Consider the following 15817-nt stretch of genomic DNA (forward strand, 5'->3'; position numbering starts at 1 on the left):
CAGGGCTATTACACAAACCACAACCTCATGATTGGTGCTACAGCAGGGGGCAGTCATTATCCAGATAGTCCTTCTGTTCCACTGTGAAACGGAAAATGCAAACTACTTTGCTATAGGTGGTGTTTGCAGTAAGTCAAACCCCAGTGCAACAACATTCTGAGCATAATTCAATGCTGTAAATAAGAATTACATGACATGCTGTGGTTTGAATTATAAGCAGCAATCTTACCTGCTGTAGATCAGCTTAAAAAGATCAAATTCGCAAATGCAGTTTAATGCATCCTTTTTCACCTTTAATAAATGTGAAAAAACAAGCAAAGACAAAACCTGTGATTTGAGCACAATAGAAATTGTTCATACAAAATTACATTGACAACACAAAGTGAAGGCACACAAAAACATACATATATCATACAAAGTGATCCCTTATGGCTTATATTTTACAATAAACTAATAACAATACAATCAACGAAGTGACCAATTCATTTGTGATATTTTTTTTAATTAACTGGTTGGCACTATTTTTAAGGGTACATGACAGCTTATGACCATGTTTTAATGTGTATATTTTGAATTGACTAAAATATGACGATCAGCCACTGAAGCTGCAATTTCTCAAATGTTTCATCACTTTATTAAATAAATTAAAGTCTAAAATAGCTCTAAGAAGACAATTGATGTATATCCATTATTCTATACAAAATTATCTCTATGCTAAAGAGTGTTTCAAACATCACCCTTTCCCTTTTTTTTATTTTTTTATATAAACTATAAATTCTAAAACATAGAAATAAATTATCTAGATTCTCATCGTCATCCTGGTGCCTAACTGCTGTTGAAGCTCTTTGAAAGGCTTGAGAATGTATTATGTGAAGAAAAATACAGTGGTGATATTTACTATTATTTTCTGTTTATTATTTATTTGTATTTATAAAAATATTTTTGTCAAATCACATAAATTCAAATGTTCAGCATGCCAGCAATAAACTGCATGACTCTGAACAGGATGCTCTTGATTTTAGCTCACTTGTTTTAATGTGTGGTGTGTGTGTGTGTGTAGCAGCGCTTAAAACCGTCCCTGTTTAGCGTCACCGATGGCTCCCCAAACGTCGAACACAAACTCATCTGGGAAGGCAAAGTCACCAAGAGCCTGGTCCAGAGCCATGGCAAACTCATCAGGGTTCTTCTTATCTCTGCCCACCTCGACCATCGTGGCGGCTGTACAGAAGTGAGGAGGAGGAGGATACAGTCATCTCGTTTTGCAAAACTTAGAGCCTGACACTTTTTTAGTAATATTTGTTAATGCAACAAACCATTGCAAAAGTCACTTCAGCACCCATACCAAATTATTATATATATTATAATTTTTTATTTTTTTTACATAAGCAATGAAGATGTTAAAAGTGCATAAAATGCACACTACCATTCAAAAGTTTTTCTTCTTTTCCTTTATATTTATTTATTTTTTAATTTAGGTTTATTCAGTTAGGATGCATTAAATTGATCAAAATTATCAGTACAGACACTTACAATGATTAACAAGATTTCCATCTCAATTAAATGCTGTTCTTTTGAATATTCTCTATTTAATTCATCAAAGATTATAACATAATGTATATTAGTTTTAACCATGTTGAGCAATAAAATGCAGACTTGAGCATAAGAGACTTTTTTTCAAAACTTAAAAAATCTTACTGACCCCAAATCTATTGTATTGTTTTAAAACACACTTTCAAAAATAATAATCAACATAGATTTGTATAGCACTTATAAGATATGCAGATCAAAGTGCTTCACAAAATATAACGCAGGCATGAAAAGAAACATTGACAATACAATTTCACACAATATCAACAGAAACAATACTAAAAAAACTAAGAAGTTCACAAGGTAAAATGTTCATATTAAAATATAATCCTTAAATGAAGATGTAGGCTACACTCCATGATGTGAAACACTACAGAAATCTCACCTAATTCAGTGTCTCGAATGCCCATGTAACTCTCAAGAAGGTCATCCACTTTCTTCACTGCCTTCTCTTCAAACTCTGAGGGCTGTAGCGTAAGAGAAAAGCTTTAGATATACTACTCAATTGAAAGTCATCATGACTCTTAATACTATCAGTGTGTGTGTTGTTATTACATAAGACTGTTTCCACCATGAAATATGAAATGAAAGCTCAATTTTATCTCAAAATTCTTACTTTTTTTTTTCTCTGAATTGAGTTTTCGTAGCACAATTCTGACTTAATTTTCTTGCAACGCTGAGTTTATATCTTGAAATTACAATTGTGAAAAATGTGTCAGAATTGCAAGATATAAACTCAGAATCGCAACATAGAGAAAACACAGTTACCATCTCCTCGACTGTTGCAGGACCCTTGGAGCGCAGTCTGAGGGTTTCCCTGCCTGTGCCTATCTTGCCATCTCCTGACGATTTGCCTCCGCCTCCGCCTCCTCTTGACCTTGGTTCAAGCATCTCTGCCAAGTGAAAGAACATTTTTACATTAAATCTACATTTATCAACACAGTAATATTTCATAGATCACATAATGCACAGAAATAGGGATAACAGTAACAATAACAGTTCTAGAATTTATTAATACATCTTTTTCCATTTGGAATAAAAAGTTCTAAGTCTTGAATCAAACAAGAAGCTTGGATATCAATTACAACATTACAAACGTGGAAATTACGCAAAAAGACAGTTTTAAGGCAGTTAACTTCAGTTTTAAGCGTCATAAGGCAGTTAACTTCTAATCAAGTATGGCGAATTATGTAAAGAAAATTTAAGTATATAACGTCAAATACATCAAATTAGTTTAAGTCTCGAAAATGTCAATAGCAAGTTTTTTTCCAAGCTTTCTTGCTGCAGTACTCATTGCCATGTCTTCTCTGATTGGTGGATCTCTCTTGAGGATTATGGGTAGTGTAGTTCTTCATACGGAATTCAGCAATTAAACATTTTTCTTTAAAAATGAAATTAAAATCATTGACTTTTGGCTTCTTCAGAGGCAAATACCATCACTTATCAACCTTAGAGCTCAAGAGCAGTCTGTCGTATAAGATTATAAGACTAAGCAAATATAAGTAATAATATAAGTCTTATAAGACTATATTGTTAAAAATACACTTCTGTATTGAAAATATAAGTGGGATTTTTCGTTCAGAAACTACTGTTGCACTCTACTGTCTAGATTTTTATTTTTTGTTTTTTGCATACATCAGTCCCATACAATATACAGACAAAATGAGTACTTCAACAAGAATGAATGACAAACCGAAGGCTTTCATGGACTCCACGAGTTTGATGGTGAAGGACTGATCCTTAGGCAGCTCCTTCAGCATTCGCGCCACCTCAAAATGCCGCATTCCAACGATGTTCTTTCCGTTAATGCATTCGATATGATCTCCCACACAGATCACCTTTACCCCATCCATCACACTGCCCTCTTTGATACGCTGCCAAATGGAAAAACAGACACGCTTCATATTTAATAATAACTTTTGTTAACATGTTAAAGTAGCAACTGAACAAATGTATTTTTGGTGCACTTTAACCATTATCTAGGCTTAAAATAATACGCATAAAAAATGGGCCTAAAACACAACTAGCACTTTGCTTTGAAGATACAAATCCAGCATTCAGAGTAGATTTTACAAACACAGTGTGGCTTTCTTCTAAATTAAATGATTAACTTTTCTCAATCAAAGCCTGGCTAAACTGAAAGCAGACAAGAGATTAAATATCATTTTTATTTGTGCACAGGGATATCTTACAATTTGCAGAAAATCAAAAAATACTCTTCAAGCATTACATTTGTTTACTTTCAAAAACATGCAAATCAGTATCTGTACATGGGCAGTGCTAGTACTACAAGCTATGACAACTGCACTTGGAAAACTAATTACACTGCTAAAGGGGCGGCATCCCAAAATAACACCCTGATCTAACGAAAGCGTCATTGTGAGTCTACCTTTATGAAGGCGTATCCAGCTCCATTGTCTGTGATGGTGAGCCCAAGTGCCTCCTCAGATTTGTACACCTCCACCTCCTTTTTGAGTCCTTTTATGTGAGCGAAGATGAAGTCCTCCAGTCCTATCTGCCCTCCCAGCAGCTTTTCCATGTCAATTTTGTGGGTGTTGAGTGTGCAAAATAGGATCTGTTGTAATACATCGAGAGGAGAGTTTCAACTATGAGATGGCAAGTTTTTAAAGTCAGAGAACAATGAGAACATTGAGGATTTATGCAAATGTACTAAACTTAGTTTAGTAGCTGATCTCACAGCCAGAAATATAAAATGTTCATTTGTTGTTTAAAGGGATCATGAAATGAAGAATCAAAATGTTCCTGATATTTAGCCTACACATAAAATGTTACTCTAGAATAAAAGCATACTGAAAGTTTCAAAACTCAGACGTAACTCCCCAGTTTAAAGGTATACAGTACTTACACGACAACAACGTAGTAAAAACTGTTAAAAAAGGGAGTTTTTGAAAAGTTTTGTGTACAGATGACAACATTGTCAAAACGATTCATGACCATTACATAATAATCTTGTGATTGTGTGCTTATTTACATATGTTTTTGTTTTTAATGAGAACAAAACATTATAAGCGCACCTCAGGAGACATTTCATGACCCCTGTAAAAACAACTTTGAGTAACACTTTATTTTGATAGACATTTTTACTAAATATAAGTAACCTTGCAACTACATGTCAACTGTCAGTCTTTAGAGTATTACTGGATTGTCTGCTGGACTATCTGCTGACACTTTATTGTGATGGTCCCAAACACATACTCTAATGACTATAAGTAACTTTGCAAATATATCAACTTATTCTATTATAACCTAACAGTCTGCTATTACTGCTGTAGTTGCCATGTACTTGCAAAGCTATTTATACTTGCTGTAGAATGCCTAAAATGGACCATCAAAATCAAGTGTAACCAAACTTTGCATTCACTCAAAAACATTTGGGATCTCTTGAAAAACTTTCCAGAGAACTTCTCCAGAGAAACTGCAAAGCACCTGCATTTCTCACTAAAGTGTTCCTCGTTCCTCTGAAACTTAGCTTTTGCTCACAAACGAATTGCAAGAAAAGACAAAGTTTCTCACGGGAACATATTAATTCATTCGCAAAAATAATTCCCCCCCATCTCTCTCTCTCTCTTTTTTTTTGTTTGCTCATGTCCCTTTAAGGCCTGTGTCCAACATAAATATTACCTTTCAGAACACAGAGTGAAAAAAGAAAAATATGATTATCAATAAAATTTCCCTGTATTTATAAGGAATTTTAAAAAAAAATCTATCAGGACTGTACAACTTCTTCAGCTCCCAAAATTATGTCCTACAACTCTCCAGTTGAAAAACATTATTCCAGTAAAACACATGTAGTTTCTCTTAAAGATGACAAGATATCTAAAATGATGCAAAGAATCAAACATGAGTTTTAATAATAATAAAAATAATAATCATTTGTTTATTATTAATAATAATAATAATAATAATAATAAGAGTTTCAATTAATCCAGTAGGATCCTCTTTATCTTAATTTAATACGAATACAAGAAGAACTTATGCAATGCTATTGTTAGGCTATTTGCTCTGCCGCCCAGGCCTTTCCATGATGCTGCCAATCCAGTTACAGTGTTTTGTTGACCTCCAAATGCAGAGATCCACACAGACAGATGGAGTCACCCTGGTGTCAGTCATCTAGAAATCTGGCATCATGTCTTTCACTGTGACTTCCTGGCAGCAGCAAGGAAACATGAGACCTATAGCAACCTGAGACCCCAGATTTAAGGTTCACAGCTGATGAGTCGGGTCAGTCAATACTTGCTGAAAACTAGTAGTATCATATAGCAATTCAAGAAAGACTAAAGTATTCAATTTGTTTCATGATAACGTGATTGTAAACATGTACAAATAAGCACATTTTCCAGGCAAGTACAACCTTTGGACACAATTTGATGAGAGACGGAAGAGAAAAGATCAGTCCATATCAGCGCTTTATAACGACCTTTGGTGGAGCAGCCACTCCAACAAAGACGACTTGTTTTCTCCCCCTTTTTTTGCCCACTGCGGGCACTTTGGACACACATCAGCTGACATGCGTACAAGACTGTTGCCCTGGTTACCGGAGCCTATCAAAAGGCCCGGGATTAAGAGGGAACTTTCCTAGGGACATGAGGGGGGAAGGAGAGGGCTGTTGGCTACTAGATGGCCAGCTTTGCTTCGCCCTGGCAGCCTGGGAGGCGGATCTTTGCCATATCGGTGGGCGGTTTCACAGACACCTACACTGCGTTACCAAGGCAGCGACTAGCATCATGCTTCCTCTTACACATGGCACGTTTTTAGAGACACAGGACGTCCTCAGCAGCTACGCCGTGACGTACCCGCCCACATCGAATGAGAAAAAAACCTCCTTCAGCTGGCAAATGTTTCACCTTCTATACGAGGCACACCCACAGACAGAATTGCGACAGGCCGACCTTTGCAGAATCACATTCTCGAGACAAGCAGGAAGTCAACAGAGCTGATCAAAACAATCTTGTCAGCCAATATACAGGATTATAGTAATCTACTACAATACTTCTGAGGAAATAAAGTGGATTGTGGGACAAATCTCGGAGAGCGTTTCTTTGGCAACCAGGTGCTATTTTGGGGTCTTGGCAGGGCAATCTGCTCTAATTACAATGAATGAATGAATGAAGGAGCGATGCCTAAAGATTAAGCAAGAATTAAAATGAGCCCAAAAAAAGAACAAACGTGTGGGTTTGGGCTTTGAAAGAATAACACAGTTTAGCAGGTCAAAATGCTGAAGCAGCCAAGTTTCACACCACATGAACATGTTTGTTGATGAGGTGACTAGAATCATCAAATCATTCATTACATCGACTGACTAACCAGCTAGCTTAAAGATTACTGCATAAATCCATTCACAACAGCAAAATAAGACTCATCAACATTTTTCCATAGGTAACCATTAACAATGCTGAAGTAAAGGAAGCTTTCAAAAACTTCACAGTTTACGCCCAGTGAATGAAGAGTGTCGATCACGCTAGTGAAATTCTCAATTGGGTCAACTTTGTTTTTAACATACTTAACATGACACTTAAAGAGAAAGTTTCCTTAAAAACATTACATTTCTGTCATCGTTTACTCACTCTCATTTCAAACCTTTATGACGTCTGAAGTTACAACATAACCATCTAAACGGGTTTCAATAGAGGCGCAACTGAAATTGTGTTGTGTTTGAATACATTCCATTCAGCTGACAACAGCAAGTACGTACTTGAAGGACATGTTACAACACTGATAAATTATATTCCTTATAATGACCCTGAGCGGGATCAGCCTCTGCTTTCAGGGTGACAAGTATTGCAACAAATGACAAGCTGGTAAATGACTTCTAAATGAAAGTGAGATGAAAATGGCAGAAGATACGCACGAAGAAGACCATGTTAAATGATTTAGGAATCAATGCTTTGTAGGGACAATATAAGTCAATATATCCCCAAAGAGTTTACGTAAGGCATTTTTTTAAATTCTCATTATAGTAATGCATCTTTTAATTGTATGTATGTATGTAGGGTAAACTTAGCCTACCTATTAAGCACACTTCCATTGTTGAGATCAGATTATAAAAAGAAAAAATAATTTATTATCCTACTTGATGTCTCAACCAGTTGATATTTTTGTTACTATATACTAGGTCTGGGCGATATGGCCTAAGAACAAAATCCCCGATATTTTTACAAAAAAATCCGATTTACGATTTAAATCGATACAATGCAATGCAATACATTGCAAACAAAACATTCAACAGCATTAAATATCAGTGACTGTTGGTTGTTTTTTGGCGGGATGATGACGAATGGTTTGCAGATCCTCAGCACCACTGACAAACATCTGACCTTGTAAAATGTGTGGTAAGTACTGCCGCTCCATAGTATTTACAGTAAATGCGATGGCAAATCTTGAAAGTGAAAGTGAAACTAAAAAGCTATCATGCATTCAAAAGCAGTTTCAATGCCAGGCGTAATCCCTGATGCCTGCAATTTTATATAAAACTGTGAGACAAAGTATTGAAATATATATTTTCATATACATCTCGTATTTATTCCCTTAAAGGAGTTCCGTAGTACACGTAATTTTTTTTCCGTACACGGGATGCAGTGGATTGCGGGGAGGAGGGGGGGATCACAAGCGTACTTTGTACGCTCAGGACGCACATGCGCACTGAAGTTATTTAACAGTAATCAGTTTTTCCACATGTGGCAACACTGTTCCGGGCCGTTGTTTCACAGTTGAAAACGAAACTAAAGAGACAGACATCAAAATAGCTGAGACTGCAACAACAGACGCTCGCATTGAGGTCTGAGCTCATTCGGAACTACAGGAGCTCAGAGGGGAGCGTCGGCGGATGTTAAAAAGAAAAACGATTTTCATTCAAACAAATCGACATAAACTACACATTCGAGTTAATTATCAGAATTTGTGCTCTGCATTTAACCCATCCAAAATGCACACACACAGCAGTGAACACACACCTGGAGCAGTGTGTGACATCAATAAGAATAAGTATAATTTCATAGATATAGTTAATAATAGTTGTTCATATTAAAATATGTATGAACTTAATTGGATTGGATTGGACATGACCTAGAGTATTTATTTAGCACAAATCCTGTCATTTTAATAATGATTACATGAAATTTAATACAAATCTTTAAGCTCTTCCTCACTGAACGTCTATATAAATATTTTTAACAGATTTTAAATATTAACTGATGGTTGTCACTTTAAGTTAAGTTATTTGACTTTGTATGGATTCTGTCAACTCAAATCTGCAGACTGGCTCTGATCTTTGGCAACTAGCATAAACTTTTCCAGACTGTAAATCTGTGGAAAATCGGGGCAAAGATAATGTAGTGTATTCCAGCCTTAAGAGACTAGAGATAAGTTAACAACCATTTAACAAGAGGTTTAGTCATAATGAGGCTAGTTTCTGTGTTCATCCCCATGAATTAAATGTTTTATTGGTTTGTTTGATTTGATTTTTGAATGTGTTACTTAGACTTAAGAATGTGAACATGGACTAGCCTTGATGTTGCAATGCTTCACTATGAATATATAACTGATCAAATTGTATGCCTTGTTGCTTGATTTTAGTGTTGTTGTTTTTTTGTGATTGTCTTTGTACCTTCAAAAAAAAAAAAATTTTTTACAATTATTCTTTAAAATATTTCCTTAAACAATAATTTTTAACAAAACACGATGTGAGCTTAAAGGGAACAGGGGTGTGCTTAAAGGGTACACAAATGTACTGAACTTACTTGAAGCACTTACTTGAAATGCTTTTGTCATTTAAAATAAAATTAAATATTTGTGTGTGTGAGATTGATATTTTATTTTAAAGGTACAATAGAATGGAAAACTGTCTTTACCTTGGCATAGTTGAATAATAAGAGTTCTGTACATGGAAATGACATACAGTGAGCCTCAGACACCATTGTTTCCTCCTGCTTATGTAAATCTCGTGAATAAAAAAAGACCACTGAAAATAGGCGAATCAGAACATAACACCGACTGTTACGTAATAGTCGGGATCACTGATAGTTACGCCCCCTACATTTGCATAAACCCGCCCAGTTCGGCAGGTATTGTGAAGAAATACGAGCGAGGACAGCAGCGAAAATGGAAGATCATGGAAATAAATGTTATGTTCCAGGCTGTGCAGGGATGGGTTGGTATCTGTATTCAGAAAGGCACGGAAAACAAATAACACGTTCTAATAAAATAACGCGAGCCACTAGCTCGTTGCTAGCGGTAGCCTGTTACATTACAGTAAATAAGATTTCACTTACCACATAAACAGAGTAAGGAGAGATGCCTGAGGATGATGGCGAATGATTTGCATATCCTGAGCACTACTGACAAGCATCTGATCTTGTAAAATGTGTGGTAAGTACTGCTGCTCCATAGTACAAACAGAGTTCATGCGATCGTGAATCTCGAAACTGAAAGTAAAACGCGATCGTGCATTCCAAAGCAGTTTCAATGCCCAGCATATTAATAGCGGCTCCCTGTTGCCCGCATTTTATTTACAGTATAATTACCCAACGATATAGCTGTGCAAGAAAGTATTGAAATATATATTCTCCCTGTGTTTCCTTCCTGTAATCTACTGAACTGAGCCGTACTGTGAAACAACCAATCAGAGCAGAGCTCAACATTGAGCCGCACTTTGAAACATTGAGCTCAACATTATTATTAACGACCCTTCCAAATAAGCCAATAACAGACTGTTTCATTCTGGGAAGAAATCTTAGGGTTGTAAATCGACATGTAAAACTGTTTCTGCAGAATTTTTGCCCTTACCTAAGCCACATACCTTCTATGTAGATATGAGAGAACAATTTAAAATATTGTATCAATGCATTCTATGGCACCTTTCACATAACTTTTTGTCCTGAAACCAATATCTTGTGCACTAAAAATGTCACAATGTAGATTTTGGTGAGCTTAATGGGTACGTTTACCCTATGTATGCATGTATCTATGTATGCATGTATGTATCTATCTATCGCCAATATGATTTTGCTATGTCTTAGTCATGAACCTTAATGCTAGTAGCTGCTGGTGTTGGTGGGTGGGATATTTCTAAGATATTCTGCACTACACAAATGTTTGTCTAGTCAAGAGTAATGAAATATTTTTGGTGATTTTCCCAGAATAAATATAATTTTTTGTCTATATTAGCTACTTTCAGTGCCACAAACTCCAGTTGTAAGTCTTTAATAGACATTAAAATAGGTTAAAAAAAATTATATGCAAAATATAAAATGCTTTACTCCCTTCTAATTTTAATATTCCTGCTGGGCTTTACACAACCTTACCTTATCATTGAATAATCCATCTATCCATATATCAGTCATAACTGGAATTAAGTGTTTAGCTAGATTTCAAATGGTTACAGAGAACTGGCCTAGTATCTAAAATGGATGATACTGTCTATGAAGCATTACAGGAATCTAGATTGTACATATCCTCACTGGAGGCCATTGTTACAACTACAGTTTACATGACAGAGTATCCAGATGTCACACAGAGATATACTGTGTGTACCTGCCACACCAGATAACACCGATGCTAATCAATATAGCTGCTGTCTGTCCAGCTTAATGAATTTTACAATAACACAGTGATAACAGCACTGCTTTCTTCCGTCTTAATAGAAATCGCAACTTGTCTGGCACCTATTATAGTTCCATTAGCAATGCTACACTCGAATAGAAATTTTTAGTTTTAATAAGAACTTCAAAGAGAAGATCAACGCAGACTACACTTGCTCAGAACACAAACTGGTGAGCAGATAAAGTAAAATTAACTAGTCAAAACATGCAGCAGTTTGAAGGCCTAAAGCAAATGTTCATTCTAGTCTAGTGAGGCCTGATAATTCAAAGATAACACAACAATCAACCAATACTCCTACTCAAAAACATAGAAAGCAAAACCGACTGTTGAGCAGACAACGCAGTGTCCAGACAGCAGCACCTGGATGCAAATGCTAAACAAATGACATGTTAGCTCCATGAAAGGACACTTGTGTAGTCAAGCAGTCTAGCATGTGCAACAGAGTTCACCTGTCATAGTAATAAACAGACTTTGACCAGGGAAGTTCTGTAAAATTACAGATTAATGTTTTTTACTCGTATTAAACCACCAACAGGGATGGCTGAGAAGTCTGTCTTCAATCTGCCAGTCACTTGACAAAAGGAGTCTCTTTGTCACATTAATTTTGCATAGGAAGGTAATGAATGTTGTACACGTGTTAACATGTTAACAGAGGGCAGTCTAACCTAATCGACACTGCCCTTTTAACCGGGTATACTTATTTTCATGAAGCCGATGAGGGCAAGGTTTGAATACCTTGGGTGATACGAGATTGGGAGTAATTTAAGTATACCAAACAATCAATAACATATGACGGCTTTCCAAACAGTACCCACTTCATTGGCTAAAAAAATCATCCTGGTAAAGACAGCACTAAGAATCAATAGATAACACAGGCAAAAGAGTAATGAAATGCTGCACAGTATGCACTACTCCGCTCCCTCCATCCCTGGAGAGGCCGGAGCGATTTATCATCATGTGCTAGGGTTGTGCCCACTGTAAGAGGATGTGAGGGACTTCCTCTGAGGACCTGCAATAAACCCACCATTTCAACATGCAAATAATTAATGGTCCATTTCTGTGCTGGTATTGAGGTATCAGCATTGGTTAAAATTCACAAGGCCGCAGAGTGATTTATATTCAGATTACTATCAAATCCATCTGTTAGCTGACCTTTAAACACCACACACCCGATAGGTCTGTCCAAACAGTCCCGGTTACTAGTCTGACTGGTTTTTAGGATGAACCCCCTTAAGTGCTTTCAGTAGAGCAACTATTCTAGGAAACTCTCTCAAATGAGGACCAACTGATACATGAGAGGCCAGACAACACTATTCACTGACACTCTGAAGAATAAAAGTTTCAATTACTACCAAAAGGATTTTTAGCACCTGATGCCTTAGGAGAATCTTTTCTTACTTTTTCAGTTTTCTATCGATTTAGAAAGTATCTGCACTGCTTTAAAGCACCCAGAATCAAATACACTGAACTCAAAAGCCTATAATGCTATATCAACAACTATTTTTAATCTCCAATAACCAAACTCCAATTTTTAGAACCATCTAAATTCCAAATACCTTAATTCAAGAACTTGGATACATCCTTGGACAAAAATTTAAATAATAAAATTCATCCAGTGAGAATAATTACATTCATTTCCAACCCAACCCTGAGAAAACATAACTATTTTACGGGCTGGTGGTTTCATTTGAATTTGTAAGAAATTTGTCCAAAAACATACAAATAAGATGTGGATTTTAAGATATGACTTCGCCACCAATTCACCAAAATGTAAAACATTTATAAATTGCAATGAGAGAGTGTTGGCATTTCACCTTAAAGATTTTGATTACAAATATTATAAGCTAAAATTGAATTATGTCGTGCTTTTAAAATCATGTATATGGGTCAATGTTAAACCACTTATTTTTTATATAATCTATTAGTAAAAATTATATTAAGAAGTAATGCTAATAACAATTTTTAATATTTTTTAAAATAATTTTAATGATGTTTTAATAATTTACTTTAAAACACCTTTGTTGCACTACAACAACAAAACACAGGAACTATGGCAATGATTAAACTAGAAAAGTTTTTTGAAGAAGCAAATTCTTGAACAAAAATAAAGAAAAAGTGTTGTTGCTTTTATTCTAAGGATAAAACGAACCATCAATGTGTTGTAATCATCATACTTACTTATCTATCATGTAGCAAGAACATCATAAAACTGAGAGGACCCCTTTAGACCCCGATGGTCTTTAAGTACTAATCTTTTTATGAAAAGGTTTTAAGGTCAAATGGATTAATAATAAGAAAACTTCTTGATATTTATAACTTTTGTATTCATGATGTTTTCAAAAATTATTTAGCTTGAAAAGTTTGTTTATAGTAAGGCGGTGTACACCACTTGGGTGAAATTAAGGTCCGGGTAAAGTATTTTTGAACATTCTACTTGGTGATTCCCAAAAACAGTGTGAATAATAATAATAATAATAATTCTAAGCACTTGGCACCTGTTTTAAACTACATTTTTAAAATAATTTCCTTTTTATCATATCAAATAGGCCTACCACTATTTGATATTGACTATTTTTTATTATTTTACGAAACGTTCCACTTTCAGAATACAACCAGAACTTATTTCTGAAAACCAAAGCTGGTTATCATCAGACAAAAATGTCAACGACGTCTAGCGATTTTCAGTTCCCTGTACCCAGAAAGACGCACCTTATGCAAACACCAGGCTCTGTAAGTTCACGAGGAGGTTTTTGATTTGCAACTTCGTTTGTGTAATTCATTTCTGACTCACTGCCTACGCACCGACTCGAGTTCACGCTGAGATATTTAACAAGTTGACATTTACCTCATCCTGATTTAAATTAAACGCTTCTGCTATTTTGCCGTACAGCTCTTTGACGTTCGTGAAGCCCTCGATCCGGCCCGTGGGACTCCCGTGCGCGAGCTGCGTGTGAAACACCAGTTTCGGTCGCATGTTGGCAGGTGGAGCAGGCAGTCCGCCACCGTTCACCGCGGACTTCCCGACACCTGCGTGTCCGCTGACCTCCTCGTTTTCCACTAAGTTCGAGCTTTCCTTCGACTTGTTTTTCTTTTTCCTGAGTCCCAAAGGCATGTTTGCTCCTCCTGTAAGTCCGTAGGGGGAATGAAGTACACGGGAGCCGGTCAGCTAAAGCATTGAAGGACGGAAATCAACCTGTTGAATGTGTCCTTTTTGTTCCCACTCTTCGAAACCGAGCCAGGGGTGAAAGGCGGTAGTATTCAACGGATAGTAGATTAGAAATAGACGGTATGCCGGTCTACTGTAAACTCTCTTGCCGTTGAGGCGCAGGACAATGAACTCTACGGCCAAGCGCACGCGCGCTACAGGACGCCGTGACGTCATCCAGAAACTCATTTACCTGGCTCAGGTGTCAATTTTTTTTTTTTTTTTTATCTCCAACCGGTGCAAGCAGATGAAGATATACATACGCCTACCAATAATGATTATTATACCATAAATAGGTACATTTTCATCTCAAACGTTAGATTACTTAACTCGTGTAGAAATTACTAGCCTATAGATAACCAATAACACTCATTTTGAATTTTTAGTAGTCTATTTCGCCCAGTAGCCTACTGTGTAAATAATGTTTTACATCTTCGTGCCATTCACTTTTAAGCATTTAGTAAGTATAGGATCAATCATTGTTTTCACTGAGATTTAAAATCTCGTTTCTGCTTTCAGAAATCATATCTATCATTCTGACACGATGACTAATTCTGAGTAGCAAAGGTTGCTGACTGTTTTTGACCTTATATCCCTCATGTAGTCTGATTTTGAACATGTGGCGTCCTCTGGCGGATATGTCAATGAATCACGTGTACAGTAGTTAAGGATTCTGTATCTCCTACAGTTTTATTAAATTATATCATAAAGATTTAACCGTAAACTTTCAACACAATGCACTAGGAGTAGTCGGTGTAAGATAAAGTAATTCTAATATAATGCAAACGCTCTCCTAACTTTCCATGAATAAACATGGTATGCTATGAACCCACAGCACAAGTAACCAAATTTTTGGTCTCTGTCAAAGACAGTTACATTATGTGAGTCCATTGCTCACATTTAAAAGGATCTGACATATCAGATCTGAAAAGGCATTAGTAGAGTCTTGCTAAGTGCTATCACAAATGAAGGCAAGTATCTATGGTACCGTCATCACACAGTTCACTCCAAGCCATCATTTACTAAAATTATATCATATTGTGCATTTAGAAAGAATAACAGTACATGATCTGTCAGTACAGATGGGATCTACTTGTAAAAGGCAAACAAATAGATCAGTATAATTTAGTCTGTAAAACACTTATTTCAATACCGCACAATTCAAAAGAAGCATAAAAATAAAAAATATTCAAACATAGATTGCACTGTAAGTTGGCACTGTCACTGACATACACAAGCATGCAACACAATTCATATATATATATGCATTAGATATATAACATATATATATATATATATTTAACAAACATTTAGATAAAAAATAGAAATTGCACATTCTCCAAATTTGATTTGTCATTTTTGTCCACCTATGAAGGGGACTGAATTGTTCATGTAGAAATGTCACTA

The 15817-nt window shown here is 36.0% G+C and overlaps 1 protein-coding gene across 1 annotated transcript; it reads right to left on the reverse strand.

Moving 5' to 3' along the window:
- Positions 1-266: 266 nt before the first annotated feature.
- On the reverse strand, positions 267-14585 carry LOC306881062 (PDZ domain-containing protein GIPC1-like). Its single transcript, XM_079434961.1, has 6 exons — positions 14051-14585; positions 3977-4162; positions 3281-3461; positions 2356-2480; positions 1973-2054; positions 267-1218 (listed from the first exon to the last, which is right to left on the reverse strand). Exons 1-6 carry the CDS (start codon positions 14315-14317, stop codon positions 1067-1069), a joined length of 993 nt encoding a protein of 330 aa, XP_079291087.1. The 5' UTR covers positions 14318-14585; the 3' UTR covers positions 267-1066.
- Positions 14586-15817: the final 1232 nt, after the last annotated feature.

This window comes from Barbus barbus (assembly GCF_936440315.1).
Source record: "Barbus barbus genome assembly, chromosome: 15".
Taxonomy (NCBI): domain Eukaryota; kingdom Metazoa; phylum Chordata; class Actinopteri; order Cypriniformes; family Cyprinidae; genus Barbus; species Barbus barbus.